At 35.2% G+C, this 22,855-nt stretch overlaps 2 protein-coding genes across 2 annotated transcripts in view; one reads left to right on the top strand and one right to left on the bottom strand.

Moving 5' to 3' along the window:
* Positions 1-3,039: 3,039 nt before the first annotated feature.
* Positions 3,040-18,130, top strand: c4 (complement component 4). The gene is made up of 41 exons (XM_079885177.1): positions 3,040-3,198; positions 3,328-3,520; positions 3,613-3,793; positions 3,926-3,996; positions 4,080-4,165; positions 4,381-4,463; positions 4,544-4,631; positions 4,720-4,825; positions 5,013-5,139; positions 5,386-5,501; positions 5,621-5,794; positions 5,982-6,179; positions 6,296-6,490; positions 6,583-6,726; positions 6,889-7,018; positions 7,101-7,178; positions 7,270-7,470; positions 7,950-8,067; positions 8,199-8,269; positions 8,372-8,511; positions 8,652-8,855; positions 9,000-9,051; positions 9,138-9,221; positions 9,416-9,619; positions 10,412-10,487; positions 10,671-10,827; positions 10,912-11,016; positions 11,090-11,258; positions 11,475-11,662; positions 13,432-13,587; positions 13,965-14,024; positions 14,117-14,207; positions 14,461-14,635; positions 14,763-14,850; positions 15,199-15,273; positions 15,479-15,581; positions 15,669-15,758; positions 15,851-15,943; positions 16,040-16,123; positions 17,077-17,224; positions 17,311-18,130. The coding sequence occupies exons 1-41, from the start codon at positions 3,140-3,142 to the stop codon at positions 17,450-17,452; spliced, it is 5,103 nt and encodes a 1,700-aa protein (XP_079741303.1). The 5' UTR covers positions 3,040-3,139; the 3' UTR covers positions 17,453-18,130.
* The window catches only part of trim3a (tripartite motif containing 3a), a 33,539-nt gene continuing 28,030 nt past the window's right edge, over positions 17,347-22,855 (bottom strand). Inside the window, exons 10-14 of the mRNA XM_079885186.1 lie at positions 21,207-21,375; positions 21,048-21,107; positions 20,684-20,754; positions 20,303-20,443; positions 17,347-19,387 (exon numbers count right to left, since the gene is read on the bottom strand). Coding sequence (XP_079741312.1) covers positions 19,235-19,387; positions 20,303-20,443; positions 20,684-20,754; positions 21,048-21,107; positions 21,207-21,375 — 594 coding nt within the window. The 3' untranslated portion in view covers positions 17,347-19,234. The remainder of the gene's footprint in view (positions 19,388-20,302; positions 20,444-20,683; positions 20,755-21,047; positions 21,108-21,206; positions 21,376-22,855) is intronic.

The raw sequence follows: 22,855 nt of genomic DNA, 5'->3' as shown, positions 1-22,855 counted from the left end.
TATAGTATCCAAAATGTTGCTGGTGGTACATATCATTATTTTGGTATTGTTAAATCTCTTTCCAAAACCTTGGAAAAAATCTGGTCTTCGGTTCCAGATAAGAATTAATTCAGAATTCAGCTGAACATGGATGGCTTACCTCTGTTCAAAAGTTCATCATTGCAGTTTTGGCCCATTATAGGGTTACTGCAGGATTATACAAAGAAACCAGTTGTTATTGCTCTGTTCTGTGGTAAATCAAAGCCAACATCACTAACTGAATATTTAAAAGATCTAGTCAGTGAATTGCAAGAGTTAAGCAATGGATTTGTCATGAATGGAAACCAATTTTTCCTAAAAATCACGTCTATCATCTGTGATGCTCCAGCTAGAGCTTTCAGGTTGTGATAAGTGCATCCAATCTGGCGTGTATATTAGCCACACAATGACCTTTCCTGAGGTCAACAGCCCGTGTAGGACTGATGAGTCTTTCCTCAACATGTTGGATGAAGAACATCATCTTGAAGCTTCACCTTTTAAAGATGCAGGAATTGGCATGGTATCATGCTTTCCACATGATTACATGCACCTTGTATGTCTTGGTGTCATGCGAAAACTGCTGGATTTATGGCTTGCTTCCGGGCCTTTATGCTGTCGTTTGTCTGCGCGCCAAAGTGTTTTGATCTCAGATGCTCTCATTAGCTTGAGACGTTATATTGCTGTGGACTTCGCCAGGAAACCTAGGCAAATCTCAGAGAGACTTGCGACAGTTTCTGTTATACACAGGTCCAGTGGTTCTTCACAATGTGCTGTCAGAACCAGTGTACAACAATTTTATGTTGTTATCTGTGGCTATTATCATTCTCTCAAGTCCAACTCTGTGTATAAGTCTTAATGATTTTGATCACAGCTTGCTAGTGTCATTCGTAAAGCATTTTAGTGTGTTGTATGGTCCTGAATATGTTAGCTATAATGTACATGGGCTAACCCATCTTTCTGAGGATGTCAAAAAACATGGAAGACTTTGAATTTCGAATATCTGGGTTTCGAATATCTGGGTTTCCATTCGAAAATTTCTTGAGACAAATAAAGAAAATAAGAACTCCTCACCATCCCCTATCACAGGTTATACGACAACTCTCAGAAATGGATAGTTCTGTGGTAAAGGCTACGAGAATGTTCTTGAAAAAACAACACGAAAATGGTCCAATCCCACCCGGTTTTAATGAAGTTTGCCAGTTTCAGGAGGTTGATATAGGTAGCACTCAAGTTATTCTGACTACAGTGGTTCAACTATAATGTTATAAATTGACGAGAATACTTTTTGTACTGTGTTGCTAATAAACTGGATGTAATTTAAGTTCTGTTGCTTTTATATGAAAATAAATATAATGAACAAGACACCCAAAGTTCTTATTTAATTCCATTCCAAATACATGTTTATCAATCTATTTTTTTTTTTAATACAGACGTACAAATGTGTTTTCTTTTTAAATAAAAATTACAATGCATAACCCATAGAGATCACATTGTCAGATAGTTTGGGAATATTCACACATAACGTATACACATAAAACATGATATCAGAGTTTTAAAATCAAAATTTTTAAAAGAGAACAAATCACGGTTGTTTAAGCCAATGATCATTAAGCTGTGTCGTCAGCAAGTCGTTTCCCATCGTGCTTTTGATCAGCGCAGTCAGAGGAGAGCAACTGCGCTCAACTGCAGAATCCGACACGTCCGCCTTGCGCTCGCAAGAGTTTTTTGACATACGTCAGCATGACATCAGAGCAAGGCGAACCGCACTCGGACACATTTCTAACCGGCATGCATCTCGCGCTGATCACCGGTGATAGGCTCTGAGCAGATTTTGCTTATCTCAAACAAGCCTAATAACTAAAGGGGGCGGGTCTTTGCGAACGGTCAATTGGGAGAGCTGTGCTCATGAGTGCTGATTGAGTCATCTCATCTGGTCCTCATTAGCATGACTCTACTTAACCTGTGCCTTTTCTGTTCTGTGTTGTCAGAAGTTTGGTGTTTATTGTGTAGTGTGTTCCAGCTCACAGTTGTGCCTCCTGTTCCAATCTGGGTGATTGCTACACTGATGAATTCAGATCTTGTTTATGGATTGTCTGTTTGTGGCTCTGGTTGTTGCGTGGATATCCACGACTCTCTGTACCAGTGTCTAACTGGCTTTGCCTGCTGTTCACACTAGTGTAATTCTAATAAATTCACCTTACTGCATTTGCGATTACATCTGTCTCGTTCATCTCTGACAGTTGCAGGTTCAGTATGATGTCAGAAACCAGAAGTCTAATTCGCTGTTGGTTCCTTAGATTTTCCTATGGGGGTTTACACATAAATAATAAAAAAAAAACCTATAGGAAAATCTCTGGAAGCAGTGGCATATTAGTTTTCATACCTTCACCACTCTTTTATGAGTTATTAAGTCAGAATCTTTTTCCCCCTCAGAATTGGACTTTATAACTTCCAATTGTGAGTTTATATCTCAGTTCTGAGAAAAGTCAAAATTGCGAGATATAGGCTAAACTATAAAAAATGTACATCTCACTATTCTACTTTATTCTTCATAATTGCGAGTTTAGGCATTCCTATACATTATCTCGCAATTCTGACTTCTTGCAATTGCGGGTTTGTTTCACAATTCTGACATAACTCGCAATGGCGAGTTTATATCTTTCAATATGAGAAAAAAGTCAGAATTGTGAGATATAAAGTTGCAATTATCTTTTACATTTTTTTATTCCGTGGTGAAAACAAACTTCCATACCCAACCCTATCATATTGGTGGAATATCTAAGGGATACAAATCAATCAATCACATTAATAAAATGAATACAAAGACGTGGCATAACATTTAGAATGTAGGCCTACTGTATTAATTAGACTGGTGTTTTCTTTTCTTGTTGCCTTTGCTCCAGGCAGCTGCTGTTCCTGCTGTGTTCTGTTATAAACAAGATTTCTTGTAAACCACATGACCATGCATTTTCTTGCCAAGATTTTCCTTTTTTTTCAGTGTCAAAGCCCAATTTGACGGAGGTGGGAAATAGCCCTCGTAGTCCTTTCTCAGTTAGTTGGTAGATGATGTTAGTCGCTGTCCTAATGGAATAATCACATATGAGCAAGGTGAAACAGCAAGATGATCTGCCCTCTGTTTTTTGCATTTTTGGTTTTTCTTGCAGTGGATGCAAGACCCACGTAAGTACTAGAATTATTGACTAATTTTACAAAATGTAAAAAAAAATTGTTTTCTCATAATTACCCACTTCTTGCATTTTGTTCTATCCTATCAGTGCTTATATACATGTGTTTGCATTTATACCGCAGATGCCTAATTGTTGCTCCAAATAAAATTCACCTGGGAGTGGAAGAGACTGTGAGTGTGCAGCTTCATGGAGCAACTAAAGAAACCAGCATGCAGCTATATTTTGAAAACCAGAAAACTTTGAGGTGTCTGTCAGAAAAGAAATCTATAATCCTTAACAAGGACAATAACTACCAAGCTGTGGTGAAACTTAAAGTAAGTCTGTACACTTGAGATTTTTAAAAGGGTTAAAATCTATTTCTCCACAGCAAACTCTGCCAATGTCTTTTCAAACCAATGTACTGTAGGTTGATCCTAAGATGTATGGAAGTGAAAAAATGGATTCATATGTTCAGCTTGCAGCCGAAAGCAATGATGTCTTTGCAGACCAAGTAAAAAAAGTAAAAAAAGCCAACATCTTTTTGTCAACTAAAAGGGGGTACATTTTTATCCAAACAGACAAGCCCATTTATAATCCAGGGGAAAAAGGTACTGTATGACTATTCACTTTCTTCTTTTTTTCTTTTCTTCTACTTATTTACTTTTATTAAGTATGTATTATTTGTTTAGTATTAAAAATGCACACATTAGTTTAGTTTCTCTTTATTCCATGTTTTTCAGTAAAATACAGAATCTTCACCCTAGACAACTACTTGCTCCCCATAAAGGATGAAATTCACGTTCAAATAGCAGTAAGTTGTTATTATCCATGATGAAACATGAACAATATGCTCAAATACCTGGAATGAGCAGGTGAAAAACTTTCTTTTTACAGAATTGCAAAGGCTTGATTGTTTACAATCATATTTTGATTTCTGACCAAATCTTGGAAAAAACTATCACTATACCGGAAGTGGAGCAGTAAGTTAACTACATTAATACTACATGAACACTAAACAACACTTACACTAAATAAAGTGTGTATATAGTAATTGTTTAAAGCTTTGGTTGTAAAAATCACATTTGCATATACAGTGCACATATTCTTATACAATGGGCAACATTACATTATAGGGGACAGCTATGGACTTGTAATGAACCTCATTGATATATTGTGTGTACAATTCATCCTTCAGGGCTGGGAAATGGAAAATCACTGCGTCATTCCACAAGTACCCTGAATCTATCTCAGCATTGGAGTTTGAGGTCAAGGAATACGGTAGGTATTATGAAATTGCAGGTGCATCTATTTGAAGAATTCTCGTTTAATCGGTCTCTTTAACCTTTCATTTATCACAGTTTTGCCCACATTTGAGGTTAAGATTGAGTCTACACAGCCTTACCTTATTTTGATGAGCAAGTCCTTTCCATTCAACATCTCTGCCAGGTATGTACACTACTCCATCACATGCTGATGGGGTTTGTTGTTGACTTCAGATTTTGCCATGTAACTCATCAGTTTTTGATGTTTTCAGATATACTTATGGGAAGGGGGTCAACGGGATAGCATATGTTCGATTTGGACTTATTGATGAAATGGGGAATAAGATATATCTCCCAGGCACTGAACAGCAGATAGCAGTAAGAAAATCATTTTGCTGTAGAAAAAAGCTAAAATGTTTCTGACAATTAAGTCTTTCAGATAATAAAAAAAAAATTGTCTAAAAAATTATATATATTTATAACGTATATATGTATGTATATGTGTGTGTAAAATACTTATCAGTATCTGATTTGGTTTATTTGTTTATATTCTTCTGTTATGTAGGTAGAGGATGGCACTACAACTACAGAAGTACTCACTAAGGACTTAAAGACAGAGTCAAAAAATAACACTCAAGGCCATATAGAGGGATATTATCTTTATATTGCAGTCTCGGTTTTGGAAAAAGCAAGTGAGTAATAAATGGAAAGTAGCCTAATGATTAGATAAGGAAATGTATGCAATAAAATGAATTCTAGTTATCACAAGTGCAAAAGTATATTGATGAAATAATATGTGTTTCTTTGTCTTATTATACACCAGTCATCTTATTCACTTATTTTATTTACTTAAAGTTACTATTCCTCAGATGGGTATTAAAATATGTTAAATGACTGAAAATCATATCACAATGAATATTTTGACTTATTTTATGCAGGTGGCAATCTAGAGGAAGCAGAAAGTTCTTCTGTGAAGATTGTGACATCACCATATGTTGTTGATCTGTCAAAAACCAAGACATATTTCACCCCGGGTGGCATGTTTTCCATTTTGGTATGTGGCCTAAATAATTTTTTTAACTCAAATATGTTCTTTTTATCCCTCTCTGGCTTTAAAATGTATGTTAGTATCACACCTGCATACACAAATACATTTCTGCATTTCTTTTGAAGGCTACTGCAACATATCCAGATGGCCAAAGAGTCCCAAACTTGAAATTTACAGCCACTGTTGGAATAAAAGGATCACCAGAGCAGATTCTGAGCAATGAGGGCTGGGGAAATGAAATGGGAGATGTAGCCATGTCCTTTCAAATACCACCACAGGCTAAGAATTTAGCTATAACGGTGAGATTTCACATGATATTTGATATTTCTTTATTACCATTCCAAAGTGGCCACAATATACAATGGCCTTGTTTTAAATCTGCTGTCAACAACAGTATCAACCTTTTGTGTATCCTTGTGGCTTTGGTATTGACCAATCAACATCCAGGACTGGGACTGTCCATTTAATATGGTCCTTATTTTGCAGGTTTTTGCCGAGGGGAGAGACCAGGAGGTAATTCGTAGTGATAAAAAAATGACAGCCAGTGCAATAAAAGCTGAAGAACACAGCTATCTTAGTTTGGAAGTGGAGCAACAGTTCCTACAGCCTGGAGAAGACTTAAAAGCCACATTACGGGACATTACACCTCAGGGTTCAGAAAAACCAACTTTCTTTTATTTTATGGTAAGACTACGGGCAATCAGCTTGAATGTCATTTTTTGAATAGGTCTTTACCAGATTTGCTTTATCTTCAATCTAATGTCTTCCATCATTTAAAAAATAAATAATTCCCCAAACAGGTTTGGAGTAAAGGACGAATTGTGCAGGTGGGGAGGGTGCCAAGAACTGAAATCACAACAATCAATCTGAAATTCAATGTGGAAATGGTGCCTTCTTTTCGCCTGGTCGCCTACTATTTTACAGGCCTTACACCAAAAGGAAAAATAGTGGCTGACTCTGTGTGGGTCGATGTGAAAGATGTCTGTAAAGGCAAGGTACAGCAGAGACGATTTATCATTCAGAATCTAAATATGGTGAAATATTGGTTTAGAAGCGAGTGTTTCCACATACCGTTTTGTTTGTATAGGTAGAAATTGATCCAATGGCTGAGATAAAACCTGCAACTGAGTTTAAGGTGACGGTCAGAACAGATCCAAAGGCCAAGGTGGCTCTTGCCGCAGTGGACTCCGCTGTTTACATTCTGAACAAAAACAAACTAAGCCTTCAAAAGGTAATGCATTTGGGATTATGTGCTGTACACTATGTACAAAATCAAAACTGGAGTTTTGTGGATATCTAGTACGCTATGCTAGTGTACTCCTAAAAGTACTGCATGTACCTTTTTAGTATTGCCGCTCATGATGGAGATGATTTGTTTTTGTTTTTCCCACAGATGTTTGAATATATGAACTTGTATGACTTGGCCTGCTCTGTCGGAGGAGGAGAGGACTCCAGTGCTGTTCTGCAGAGAGCTGGGCTAACTTTCATTTGTAACTGTGATCTGGAAACCCCTTTACCCACAAGTAAAATACCTATTGTATTGAATTATTATTCAAGAACCATAAGAGCATGAAAGCGTGATCAACACAGTTTTTTACTTCTCAGAGCATAAGTGTTACAACTCTAAACTTGACCCTCGTATCAGGAGAGCAGCGGACTATGTTGCAAAATACAATGCAGTTGGTAAGATGCAAAACAACAGTTTGACAACCCTTAATCATTCCTCACATGATTTGTCATTTAATCATATGTCAATTGATAATATCATCAACAGTCAACAGCTATAAGAACAAAGACAGGAAATGTTGTCTTGATGGTGTAAGGCCAAGCAAACTGCATACGTCCTGTGATGAGCGTCTCAAAAGAGTAAAAGCTTTGGACAGCTGTCGTAAGGCTTTTAAACAATGCTGCGAAGCTGCAAATGAGAGGAGGAAGAAGGAGAAATTTGATAGGAGAAAAACCAGCCTTGGAAGAGGTACAATTTGTCTTGCATAACTTCTTGGAAGGGTTTTCTTAGATTAAAACCACATTTATTGCACAATTCTACAGTGATTTGACATTCTAAATCAAACAAAAACAGAGAAATGAGTGAGCAGTGAAGTCAGTTTATTATTTTATAATAATATAATTTTTTTATTATTATTAGTGTTAATATCCTTAATAATAATAATAATAATAATAATAATAATGTTAAAATATTGTCAATATCAGTGGCTTTTTTTGCCACTATAGTTTAAAAATATAGTATAGTAAAATATAGTATAAATGTTACTGAGCAGTGAAGTCATTTAGTATATAATCATAATTATTATAATTATTATTACAATATTGTCAATATTAATATTAAATTGGCTGCTTACACTTATATACAATCAATTTAAATTATAAAATGTATTAAAATATAAAAAAGTATATATAAGCTGAAATCTACTCTTTTTCTGTCTGTCACTGTAGTCACTGACGACACACTGGATGAAATTGTTATTAATGAGGATGCAATCTACCTTCGTAAATATTTCCCACAGTCATGGATGTGGACAGTCATTGAATCAGATAGGACTGGCATTATCAGGTTACCAATTAATCAGATAAATAAATAAATATTATAATGAGTTTGACTATATATATTGATGAATAGAATAAATCACCTCTAACATCATTTTTTTATATGTAAATACTTTTTTGTCTTTTGTAAACTTAAAGGCATGATGCAGTTGCTCCTGATTCTATAACCACTTGGGAAATACAGGCTGTGGGCATTTCTTCCACAAAAGGTTGCTATTTACTTAAAATCTGCCATTTGGTGTGCTATTTAGATGCTGATTATTTTTCAAAAGGTGTTTATTATTATTATTATTATTATTATTATTATTTAGGATTCTGCATTGCAGAGCCAAAACCCCTGAAGGTCTTCCAAGATTTCTTTTTGTCCGTCAACCTACCTTACTCTGTGAAGAGAAATGAACAGCTTCAGGTTAAAGCTGTTGTGTACAATTACAAGCAAGAGAGTTTACAGGTAAATTTAATTCATCTTTATTTCAGGTGCTATTCTTTAAACAGTGCATGTGCCTGAAAAATGATTAAAATGCTTTGAAACTCGGCAAAACTCTAGTTCCTGTTTAAGGGCCGAGAATGCCATATTATGTGTCTCTTTAGGTAATAGTGAAGATGAATAAGGAGGAAGGTTTGTGCACTGCTGGCGGCAGTGAGGTGAGGGAGGAGGTCACGGTTCCTGGTAACTCTGCAGTGGCCGTGTATTTCACCGTGGTGCCCCTTGTTATCAGAAATATCCCCATCACCGTGCTGGCTTATGCCTCAGACACTGCCCAAGATCGAGTAGAAAAGGAGCTCCGTGTGGAGGTAAAGTGTGGCATACCACGATTTTACTGTGCTTCAGTGTCACATACCTGAGAAATTAAAGGTGTTTATCATGGGAATACTCTTGTTTCCTACAAGTAATTCAGTATTCACCCAAAAACTCTCTTGATAATTCTTCATCTTTAGGGGGAAGGAGAAATCGCCTCTATTGACAGGGAGTTCAACATTGATCCAAAATGTAAGAATCCAGCATATAAATAGTAAATCAGTTCATAGGCTTTCCATCATTGCAGTAAACTTTTTTTTTTTTGTCTTTTTATGCAGTGAGGAAATTAGAGATTGATATTCCAGTCCCTGTTGATGAGATCCCTGGTGGGACAGACTCGGACATCTTTTTGAGTTTAAAAGGTGAGATTTGTATAAGGTATATATGTATAAGGTTTTAAGCCGCTAAACTCCAGGGAAGTTTTCAGTCCACTGATCAAGTAAGTGAATTCTTATTCTGTGAATGTTTCTGAAGAGCGTGAGCCTATGTGTGTGTGTGTGGATGGATGGATGGATGGAGTTGAGGTACAGTAGATAATGACCTTGTTATTTTCCAGGTGGTGTGATGGGCGAGTCGGTAGAGAACTGTCTAAACCTGGAGGGTGTTGATAAACTCATTCAGCTGCCCACTGGCTGTGCGGAGCAGACTATGGTGAAGATGTCTCCTGCTATTCATGCCATGAGGTACCTGGATGCCACCAACCAATGGATATCACTGAAAGCTGAACGAAGAGATGAGGCCCAATCAATGATCCAAACTGGTGCGTATCCATTATGAGATACCTTTAGATGACAAAAAAATCAAGTAAATATTCTAATAGGTGATAAGCTATGAGCAGGGCCATAACTAGGGTACCCAGGTTGTTGCTGGGGGCTCTCCTTGGTGGAAAATGTGTCCCCCACAATTTTAATCGGGTTCTTCCTCCTCGATTGAAATCGCGTTCCTGGAGTTTTTTTTTTTTTTTATGTTTTTGATAAAAGTCTCTTATGCTCACCAAGGCTGCATTTATTTGATCAAAATACTGTTTTCTATTTGTATATGTTATTAAATGTAATTTATTCATGTGATGGCAAAGCTGAATTTTCAGCATCATTACTCTAGTCTTCTGGGTCACATGATCCTTTAGAAATCATTCAGATATGCTGATTTGCTGCTCAAGAAACATTCATTATAATTATCAATGTTGAAAACTTAATATTTTTGTTAAAACTTTGACTTTTTTTTAGGATTATTTGATGAATAGAACGTTTGAAAAACAGTGTTTATTTGAAATATAATCTTTTGTAACATTAAAAATGCCTTTACTGTCACTTTTCTTAAATGTAATAGATCCTTTTTGAATAAAATTATTAATTTCTTTTAAAAAATCGTACTGACCCCAAACTTTTGAAGAGTATTATCAAATCATATATTTGCCAATATATGTGAGACAAGAGTTTTGGTTGTGCCCACCATTATACAAAAGTATTAAATATTAAAATACCTGACAAATGTTGAAACATCATATATACCTAAACCACATACATCTTTGTTTTAACTTCTTATGTACCAGGTTACAGCACAGTCCTCACACACAAGAAAACAGATGGCTCTTACGGAGCCTTTCTGCAGACTCCCAGCAGTATTTGGTACATTTTTGGTTCCTCTAGCGCAACTCTAGCATGACACTAGCAATGCCAAGAATGCTTAATATGTATTTTTTATATTAACTACAAGAAATCCACACATAATATTTTGACTTTGTTTTTGATATATATTAGTACAAAAGCGTTTTTTTATTCTTATTTTTATTCTATCCAACCTTCCTGTAGGCTTACTGCATATATTGCCAAGGAGCTGACGGAGTCCCGGGACATTATCAATGTGAATGACTTATATATTCAGGATGCCATGTCTTATCTAATTTCCAAACAGAAGAGCAATGGTGCATGGGATGATCCCAATCGCCTATATGACAGAGGAATGAAGGTACAGCTAAAAGGGTATATTTATTCTATTTATCAATATTGTATTGCTAACATTGACTGAAAATAGACAAATATTTGTCCCCAGGGAGGAGTTGGAAAGGCGAAAGATGATGTTCCCCTAACTGCTTTTCTCCTTATATCAATGAACCATGCTTTGAAAGTCTACGAGCTGGGAAGTGATACAGAACTGGTAACATATTAACTCAAGTGACATCAATTCAATTCATTAACTACTGAATAAACAAACCTCTGTTTATTTCCAGAGAGCAGCTATTGACAAAGCAAAGTCTTATCTAGTTGGGCAGTTGGATGCTTTGGAGAGTCCTTATTCGCTTGCCATCACAGCTTATGCCTTGACATTGCATGACCATCAAAGTGCAGAAGCCCGGCGAGTGCAGCAGAAGCTAAAAGACATTGCTAATTGTGACAGCAGTCAGTAATTAAATTATTACCAGCAATTTTACATCTTGAATTCTTTCTCTTAGAACATAATTCACGTAACAGAAGAAGATATTCTCAGATAGAAGATAGTCTATACACATTAAATATTTAATAAATAAAGAATCAGCAAAAAAAATTGGTCACAGTTTTTTAGCTCATTTGTCATTATCTAATCCATGCATCATATTTTCTCTCCTTTCTGCACAGAAAAGTGTTTTTGGAATGCCAAAGGTGGCAGAGGCGAATCAGTGGGTAAAGCTACGGCTGAATCTGTGGAGACCACAGCATATGCTCTACTCAGTATGCTGTCAGTGAGTGACATGAAGACTGCTAAACTCGCTGCAAACTGGCTGACAGAGCAGCGCAAATATGGTGGTGGATTCCAGTCCACACAGGTGGGTTGCGGAATTATATTAACTCTTTCCCCGCCAGCATTTTTTTTTTTAAGTTGCCAACCACTGCGAGCATTTTTGATCATTTTCACAAAAGTGTCATGGCCCCCAGAATATGTTGTTGTATGAATAGGCCTATCTGAACATGCAGTATATCAAAAGAAAGAACAGACCCTCAGCTTTTAAACAAGCAAACGAATAAACAAACAGAAAAAACTTTTTAATTAACACTTCAGTGTGGGTACGTTTTTTTTTTTTTTTTAAAAGCACAATTTTGAGAAAAAGCTGTGAAAATAGCGTTTTGTAAAAGATTAAATCCAGATCAGATTCAGAACGATGATCAAAATGGAGTAGATCGAGTCCATCAACATCCCCAAAGCTTGCACAGTCATATAGCTCGTCCTGGGTCTACATTTCATTCAGTAGCATTAGGCAGTTTTGATTTATATGCTGTTGATCGCATTATTTTACATAATATGCATATGATTAGCTTACATATGACAACGCATGTTTCTGCATTTTCTTCTCATGTGTTTTGATTAGGAGATTCAGCAGTCTTTCAGAAGATGCCATAGCACCCCCGTATAACAGTGAAAAAACGGAAATTTCCGCGCAGAAGTGTTTTCTCACAAATGATTGAAATTTCCGTCAATGGCGGGGAAAGAGTTAACTATAAAATGTTGAAACGTGACTTTACTCCTAATTCTGAATAGGCTAATTCCTTATAAAACAATATCAAAAAAGTGTTGTACTGCTGTTTTTAGAATTTTTTTTTTTAAACTGTTAGATAGCCTGAAATACCTACCATTAAAACATTTTTGGAAGAAATTAATACTTACATTTATCAAGGATGCATTGAATTGAGCATAAGTGACAGTAAATACATTTATTATGTTAAAAAAGATTAATATTTCAAATAAATGCTGTTCTTTGAGCTTTCTATTCAAAGAAAGAAAGAAAAAAATCACAGTTTCCACGAAAGTGATACATGTTTTTAACATTTATAATATTAATTATTATAATAATAAAAAGTTTCTTAAGCATCAAATCAGAATATTAGAATAATTTCTGAAGGATCATGTGACAAAGACTGGAGTCGTTCTTTAGTTTTGCTACCACAAGAATACTGTAAATAATTTTGTTTAATATTTTAAAATAGAAAACAGTTATTTTAAATTATAATATTTCAAAAATGTTACTGTATTTATGATTAAATAAACGGAGCCTAGGAAAGAGTCTTCTTTCAAAAACAAACAAACAAAAACAGCCTTACCGACCCTAAACCTTTGAACAATAGTGTACCTTTTATTAATTTGTCTGATGGTAACAGATCCTTAATACACAATCACACACATTGCATTGGACTGTGTGCAAGGACTGTTTCTTACTAAGTTAAAAACTCACTCATAAAATAACTTTGTGTACTCAAATGTGAAAAAGCAGTGAGGCATAATAATAAAAAGATATGTTGCAGGTTGAAATACACTAAAGAGTGCTCCATGAACTAAAGATTTTTTACCATTATTACCATTATGACCTTGCCTTGAACGACAGTAGGCAACAAACCTCAAGTTGCTGCACAAGTTGTTTTTAAAAAGGTTGCATTTTTTTTTAATGACAAGACAAATAATGTGAAAATTATAGGCCCAAGACCAAGCAAGTTTTGGCACATTAGCGTTTTTAAAACTTGTCAGCCCCATTTCTTCCATCTTTTGTGTTGGTTTTCTAGTTTGCATTAATCCTTGTTTTTTTATATATATATATACACATAGGATACAGTCGTGGCCCTTGAGGCTCTGACGAAATACAGCATACTGAGCAACGATATAGGAGACCTGAATCTAAGGGTGGAAATGTGCCTTGAAAATGGCAAAAAGCAAGATTTACACTTGACCAAATATAATGCGCTCACCGCAGAAGCTGTTAAGGTAAGAAAGATTACTTAAAACAGTAATTTTACTATTCCTAAAAGGTGACTTATTTATCTTCAGCAGATATATGCATATACTTTACATTTAAAAATAGTGATGACTCATCCTGTACTGTCCAGATGTTCTTTTCTTTCTTGAACGAATAAGCCCCTCCCACTAATTCCATATTCAAGCAACTAGAAAGTAGGTTCATGGCTTTGGTGCAAATAATTTAAAAAAGGAACAAACGTTTTGAAATGTTGAAACATCCAGTTTCAATGGGGAATATATACAGAGTGCAGAAAACTCAAGTGATTTTATTGGTCTTTAAATATGTGATAAAGTATGCCATAACAAGTAAAAAACCCTCACTATATGTGCACTTGTTTACACAGGTCAGAAATGCTGGTAAAGTTACCCTAAATGTTCAGGGAACGGGACGTGGAACATTAGCAGTAAGATTTTTTTTTTTTTCTCCAATTAACATTATTGATTATCTATGATGTTTCAGTTAATGCTATTTTAAATGACTTTTTGCTCATTACAGGTTGTGCAGACATACAGAACTATGAAGAAGGATGAAACATACTGTGATCTTTTTCACCTTAGTGTTACAGTGGAAGGAGAGCTGGAATACAGTACGTAACATATAATGCAATAGCCGCTGTTGTTGTAGGTCACTCTGAATAAGAAATTAAATTTGAATTGTGAAAAGTATAAATGTTTTATTCAACCAGACAGGATGTTAAAAACTATTCATTAAATGAAAGTTGCACATCTCTGTTTGGGTGAGGGTGACCTCAGGTGGCGAGGAGGAGTAGTTACAAACGTCATCTAATAATAATCTAGACTAGGTATCATAAGACTTAAAATCAATATGCTCTTCTCTAGAAATGTACAATAAGGAAGAAACGTTTGATGATTATTACAACTACGAAGCCGAGGAGGATCAAAAAGATGAGCCCATGAGCAGCATAGAATGGTTTGATCTTCGCAGCCGCAGAAAAAGACAAATCTCAGAGGAGCCAAAGAAAGAGAGTTCACTCATATACACAGTGTGTGTGGGGTGAGCACAGTAAACAGTCTTTTTATGCACTTAAAAATGATTTGTTATATAAATGTTATATAAATAATTTGTTATATAAATGTTCAGCAGAATTGTTTGGCCCATTTTCTCCTCTGTTCTCCCACAGCATGAAAAAGAACAATTCTGTTGGCATGGTCATGGTGGACATCTCACTCCTAAGTGGACTGATGCCAAACATCAAGGATTTGGAACATGTGCATATGCATTTATCATTTTTATTATTATTACATGTAGTTCTCAAAAATACATTATATTTCTATGACTTGTTAGTATTCTACTTGTTATTACAATGTAAGTATTAATAATATTTTACATTATTTACCGTTTTCGTAATTTGTATTTTTTTTCTATCATTAAGCATTAGATAAACATCAAAATAAATAAAATAAATAAATAAAAAATTAGAGCACGTTTTCTTACAATAAGTGCCATATTTCTGGAAGTTTTCTGTAATTTCCTGACTTTGTTGAGTTACAAATAATATAAATACTATGTGATATAAAATATGAAAGTATTTTTTATCTCTCATTTTTCCCCCACAGAATGTAAAGGGCTCAGAGAAGTTCAGTGATCACTACGAAACCCACCATAATAAAGTCTTTCTTTATTTTGCGAAGGTAATGGAATAGTTTCTAGTCAAGAATCCCATTAATTTTAAATTGTTTCTTTTTGATGCATGGTTTGCATCTTTTTTTTCTTTTCTTTTTGCTGAATTTGAAAATAAATGTCATTGAGTTAAATTGGCTCCACTTTAATTCATCAGTGCTTATGCAACAGATCCAGTAGACAAGAATAATTTGATTACATGGTTCATGTCAACAGATCACCGAAACCGAGGAGTGTCTTCAGTTTGGTGCTGACCAGGTCGTTCCCATGGGCCTTGTCCAACCTGCTTCTGCTGTCATCTATGACTATTACAGCCCAGGTCATCAAACGCTATGAACAGAACACTTTTTATTGACAACACTTTTGAGTATGAACACTGACTAATGCTATTCAATGTGTTACACAGAAAAGAGATGTGGCATATTCTATACAGCCCCTCAGAAAAGCCCAATGATCTCCAAACTGTGTTCTGGGGATGTGTGTACATGTGCAGAAGGTTGGAACAACTGTTGTGTACTGTGATTATATTTGAACACATGGGCCACAAATGCATAAGTGAAAACCAGATGTCCATTTCACACTTTTCAGGTGGTTGTCCAGATCTGAAAGTCACCTTCAGCAAGGATATGAAAGATACCACCCGGAGCAGATATGCATGCTACGATCCTACCGTTGACTATGGTGAGAAACTAAAGTCAGATAATGTACAAATACGGTATGTTGCCAAGTCTTAACACTATACTAACTTATATTTTAAATGTGTTCTGTTTTCTATAGTCTATGTGATTCAAATTCTCAACTCAAGCAGAGATGAAGTGTTTATGCACTACACCACATTAATCACTGATGTTCTTCAGATTGGTAAGTTTGGTCCTCTGTATTTTTACATTTAAAATGAAACAAGTTGTAATAAGGTTCTGTAGATTGATTAAAGTTATAACTATTAGTTATTCTATGGCAGTTTTGAATACTTGGTTTTGATTGGCGAATCGTGCCATCCACTAGCAAATTCGATCAAAATGATGTTAAAAAAATGCCCATCATAACGAGTATCCTAGTAAACATAGTCGGTTGTGTCTTGAACTAAGTTGAGAGAGAAAATGCACGTGCACAGAATCTATTAGTATGTTAGATCTGTGCATGTGGTCTTAAAGTGACAGCAGCCTAATATATCTGCAGCTATCTGTGGGGTTTTGTGTTTGTTAAAAAACACTCACTGCTCTTGATTGAATAAGCTCTGTAACTTTAATAAGGTTTAATCTACTTTAATCTAAGTTTATACTGTGAAGACTATGCAGTGTTATTTTACATTTGACAAGCCTACTTCATTAAATTTCTGTGAAAACTGGGAATTTCACTGGTATCTAAAATTTTGGTGTCATAACTCATAACTGCCTGTTTTTGTTTCATGGCCAGTAAAAATATTTATTCGCTGCACTTTTTTTTAAGTCACCGGCCTTTGGCAGGTGTGGCAAAAAGTTAGTTTTAGGCCCTGGTTGTAATGGACTATTTTTTCTTAGCGGAATCTTTAAAATAACATACAGGTAAAATCATACGATTATTTCAACCAACATTTCTTGTCTACTGTCCACATATTTGTTTATGTGATATCTGTAATGTATCATTAGCCTGGTATCACAAAATAAACCCCGACCTGACCACGTTGGTGGGAGTTATTTTGTGATAATTGCCGAATGACCGTACATACTTCAAGTCATGGATTCTGCAAAGTTCATTATACCTAATAACGTAGAACCTTATTGTAAATTGTTACCGCAATAAATAATATATCAACACAACCTTTCTTGTTAAAGGGATGATGGACTCTGGTATCCAGAAAGATGTCACGCGCCAGATGATACTGCGCTTATCTTGTGATAAAATGGAGCTGAATAACGAAGCACAATATCTGTTCATGGGTCAGAACAAAGCAATCTCAGTTCTGAATAACGATGGACAACAGTAAGCCTTGAAATCAGTTTATTGAAAAGACAAAATGCAAATTGTTTTTTGATTCATAAAACATTGTTCTTCTATTGTTTCTGAAGTTTCAGGTATGTACTGAACAATGACATGTGGATCGAGAAGATACCAGAAGAAAAGAAATGCAAGGCAACCTCAAGTCGCTCTGCCTGCTTTCATCTCAATGAATTTATAAAGAAACACCCCATTAAACTCTGTGATATTTAGAAAACATAACGAAGATGGTAAAATAACCACTTAAAACATCATTATTTGGCTCTGTAAATCATGTGCTTTTATTTCTAGTGCATATACTGACATATAAAGAGACTGTTACAGTTGTTTGGTACATTGGAAAATAGTCAAGCATTTCAATTCAGTTTTCTGTGTGTATTGGCAATACAGTAGATTCACGTCACCTTTCATTCTGATACATAGAGGGAAGTCAAATGGAAGAAATTTATTACAATAATTCCAGATATTATCTCTTTGACACGACTTGACCTTTAGCTTTTCAGTATTGCAACACCATAAAACAAGGGTCCTCTTTTCAGGGGTATTTTTTAGAGATGCTACATTTCGGAGAAATATTCAAGAGTGCATTATTGCAGTTTAAATACTATGTTTAAAATGCTTCATGTGTCCTGTTGTGGTTATACACTGTACAGTTTTATTATGGAATACTGTATTTAGTGGCTTAAACAACACTGTCTTTGTATCGCTTGCACTCGTTCATGACTTCATATAAAGTACAGATGATGTCCTGACTGTGAATTCATTGCTTTTGTGAACGTCGTGGTGTAACATCTGGGCCAAAATGATCAAATTGTCAATGCAGTAAATAATTTTTTTTTTTTTAATTTTTTTTTTATTAACATTTTTCATTCATTTTCCTACATTCAATTTAAGAAAACAAGCAATAAAACAAATTAAAAAACAGTAGTAAATGCTTCAGTAATACAGTAAACTATGGCAAGTACCCTGCAAATTGTTTTTCCATGAATTTGGCAACTTAAAATGCAGCAGTGGCTGTGTGATTTAATTTTCCCTTATTGTTTTATGTTCATTTTTCCGTTGTCTTGATATGACACATTCCCTTTGATGTGGTGACTATCATGTGCATGAGAAAAAACTGTTGTACTTCACTAGACATTAGCTTTGTACACCTTGTGAAAACCACTGAAGGCGGCAGATAACTGCAGAAAACAAAACACTTCAACTTAGAAAAATAACTTGTACATTATACCATTGTGTACAAAATAAATAAACTTGCTTTATAACCTTTTTACGTGAATACAAAGCATGCAATATGTCAATTGTGCTGTTGTGGTCAGTGATATGTAGCAAGCCCAAGTCGCTTTTAAAATCAGAGGCACGATGAACCTACAAGCAGTTCTAGTAAAGCCAGTAAAGCACACTGACAGCTGGGTTACTTTAATATTGAGCTTTAGCGCACTAAGAGAGAGTGGAACTCAAAATAAGATATTACAGCAAATCAATGGCGATCAAATTTACACCATATGATACAAATACGTACACATGTACAGCTAGTCAATGCACAAAAGGCCAGTTCGATGTGAGAATTTTGAGCTCTATCCACAGGTCATTTTTAAGCTGTTGCATTAATGATTTGCCCAGAAAACATTTATTGACTGCCATTTTATTCCCTGCAATGCTTGTTAAATTTAACAGAGGGGTTTGTTAAGCAGCTTTAAGTTTTGCATGAAAAATTTTGTAAAAAGCACAAATATAGCTGCCCTCTCGGTCACTGTTACATACACAGCGCCTGTTATTACTTGCTAGGGTTCAATATACAGTACATTCATTTAGGAAATGACTATTAACACAAATTGATCAAATAGAGATGCAACATTCATGAAGCCCTGGGTTTGTTCACATCAACATCAGTCAAATGGCTGGAAATGTATGTGCAGAGACTTGTGCAAAGGAAAACATGAAATGCCAAAGACCTTACAGTATATTTGTTAACTCTTCCATCACGGCGAGTCTTTACTGCAGGTATCGGTATACTTTGAAGCAGTGGTTTCCAGAGTCTGCCACGGCCACGTGACCATCTGACGTGAGAGCCAGACCCTGAGGACCGTACAAAGGATCCGCCGTCGTGTTGATGTACGACAGAAAAGAGCCAGAACTGTCAAACACCTACATGACAAAAAATATGTAGTTTGAGTAGATTTTATAATAATAATTATAATAAATATATATATATACATATACATACACAAAATAAAATTATAAAAATAAATCAGGGCTAGGTGGTTTAAAGAAAAAGCAAAAAAAGTTAAGAAACAGTTAATCGTTTTTTAAATAAAATAATTAATACAAATTTTAAATAAAAATATCTATAATTATATGGTAACACTTTACCATAAGGTCTTGTTAGCATTAGTTAATGAATTAACTACATGAACTAACAATAAGCAATATATTCTTACAACATTTATTAACTTTCGTTAATGTTAGTTCACAGTGCAGCTAACAGATACAACTTTTGATCTTAAAACGGATTTGTAAATTTTAAGAATAACATTAAGATTAATAAATGCTGTAGAAGTATTGTTCATTTCTAGTTCATGTTAATGTAACCTTATTGTAAAGTGTTACCAATTATGTTATAATATAAAAAGAAATTACAATAAATAATAAATGAAAATACAATAAACATATAATCACATTATTAAATGAAATATATAATTGTATTATAAAATAAAATGAAATAAACAGTTTTTAAATAAAATTAGTAATTGCAAATATGTCTCAGAAAAGTCAATTTTTTTCTTTTTATAAAAATGATTTTTAGTTATTTAGAATTTAGTTCTGAGGAAAGATCTATAATAAGTTGAATGTTTGCAGATGCTGTTTGATATTTTATCTAATGCAATGAGATTCACAAATTTGGAATTCTGTCTAAATTGTGCAAATACTTGGGTCATTACATAGAAACAGTCAAGTTTCCATATACTTTTATGACAAAAATTGATGAATTGGCCCAAACTATAAAACTATTATAAATTATGTTAAATGTGAAGATAAAAATCAGAGTGTTCCATAGCCAACCTGTATCCTACTGTTACCCCAGTCTGCCACAATAATATTCCCATTGCCATCAACAGCCACACCGGTGGGTGCGTTGAACTGGCCGTTCCCTTCTCCATGCGATCCAAATTTAAACAGGAACTCTCCATCAGCATTGTAAACCTGCAAGAAGCCGTAAATCAAACAATCCATGTTAAATCCAGAGGGAAAAAAAAGACCACAAAAAAGCGAACAATGTTAAGAAATGTGTATCAAATTAGCATCTTTTAATTTGCAAAAGTTGAAATGTCATTAATTAGAGGCAGAACATAAAAACAGACAGCAGACCTGGTTAGATTTGGATGAATACATGTTATGGCATGTGGAACAATTTACGCAATAAAAGGGAAGAGCTCAGCATACCTTAACAGAATGATTGTGAAAGTCTGTCACAACAATTTCATTCTTGTTGTTTATCGCCACAAAATGGGGACCTTATGGCCATAGAAGGAGAGAGAAAGAGAGAGAAAGAGTTACTGTTACATTCAGAAGGTGTTCTTTTGTTTCTAAGGAAGTCTGGCAGCATAGAGCGCACACACACACACACACACACACACACCAAAAACATTTCTCTCAGCATTGCTCTCTTTATGTGGGTAATCGATTATCTTACAATGCTTTCATTGTTTTCTGTTTTTCTGTTTTAAAATGACCTCATTCAATAATCAATAATACAATCTACAAAGAGTAATAGTTAATCTAAAAATGAAAAAAGTTGAATACGCACTGAAGGCAGGGCCAGATTTACTCTGCTTTGGCTCAGTTGGTGTATTCGGAGTACTTTTGTCTGCAGAGAAACAGAAAATTAAAACATAATCTGGCCATGAATTAAATGCTCAAGACCAGTGCAGTAGCACAAGAACCTTGACAAAATAAGAGACATCACCTGCAAATTGCCTCTCTGATGTTCCTTTGGCACCAAATTTGGTCACCAGTTTGCCGTTGGATTGGAAAATGAAGACACAGCAGGCCTTGTTGTCTGCTGTGATAATATGACCATTTTTATCCACAGCCACTCCTTTAGGACCCATCAGCCGACCTGCCCCGATTTTATTCTGCCAGAAAGCCAAGTAAAACACATTAGCACTTGATTAGCAACTAATTAATCAAATCACTGTGGTAGACATTTGTAGAGAACCACAAGCAACATAAATCAGCAAAATCTGATGCTTGGAATAGTGAGTTAATAATAATAATAATAATACTTCATTACATTTTAATTCAAGATGTATGATAGTTTTAAAGGATTTTAGAATGAATTTTACTCATCAATTTATCATTTAAAAAAATGTTCAACTGTCACCATTCTTCTGTTTATTTAATCATATACTAATTCTTGTCACTTTAGATTTTCCCCATAATCACATGTTAAAAAGGTCATATTATGAACTTTTACTAAGTCTTGTTTTTGTGGTGTACTAGAATATACTTTCATGCTTGATTATTCAAAAACCGCTTCATTTTTCACATATTTTACATTATTACAGCACCTCTCTCCCTAGTCTGGCTCAAACACGCCAATTTCGATGAGGCCCCTCCTTCCGAAATATGAAATGTGCTGTGATTGGTTTGCTGGCCCAGTGTGTTGTGATTGGCACAGCTTAGTGCATGTTCAGTAAATGTCCCGCCCCTCCATAACTGCGAGTTCTGCTCTGGTGTAAATGTTACAGATGGTATCAATTTCAAACCGATTCGAGCCTGATTCAGACCCTGACAATGTTAACAAACAAGAGGATCAAACAACAACAACAAACAACAGAACAGATTTTTATGCACGGACTTTGCAAGCACGGATTTCACAGGACGTTTCAGCGTGGTATGTTTTTTGTAATTTCCTTATACATTATAGGTACGATGTTATCCACCAACTAAAGTATTACAGACAGTAATCGATTACAAAACCATGGCTAATTTTCCTAAGGAGCAGTGAACCGTCTTACAAAAGCAAGCGCTTACAAAACACATCCCTGAAGTGTCAGCAGAGATTGTGTCAACTAGACTCTCCTTCTGTGAAGGCCTCATCGACACGACAGCCATCGGCACTGATCCTCAACAAACTCGTCTCCATACCGGCATGACTCCGATCTTCAACCAGATGGAACTGAATAATATTCTGATTGTTCCAAACCAATCTGACTTCTGGCCTGTAATACTGCCTGAATCATAATCATACATTGTTCGTTCATTGGCCAGAGGAGAACAGGCCCCCGACTGAGTTTGGTTTCTCCCAAGGTTTTTTTCTCCATTCTGCCACCTGATGGAGTTTTGGTTCCTTTCCACCATCGCATGTTTCCACCTTTGTTGCCATTGGCTTGGCTTCCTTAGTTGGGGACATTCAATTTAACATTTAATTTAATATTCAACAATAATATTGATCTGCCTGCATTGACACATATTATACAAGAACTGAGCTGGACGATGACATCACGGTTTACTCCAGAGAGGATATATATATATATATATATATATATATATATATATATATATAAATGAACTAAATTAATAACCTTTTTTAAAACAAAAATGAAAAATGAA

The sequence above is a fragment of the Squalius cephalus genome (genome assembly GCF_949319135.1).
Source record: "Squalius cephalus genome assembly, chromosome: 11".
NCBI lineage: Eukaryota > Metazoa > Chordata > Actinopteri > Cypriniformes > Leuciscidae > Squalius > Squalius cephalus.
This window is presented reverse-complemented; position numbering and strand designations above follow the sequence as displayed.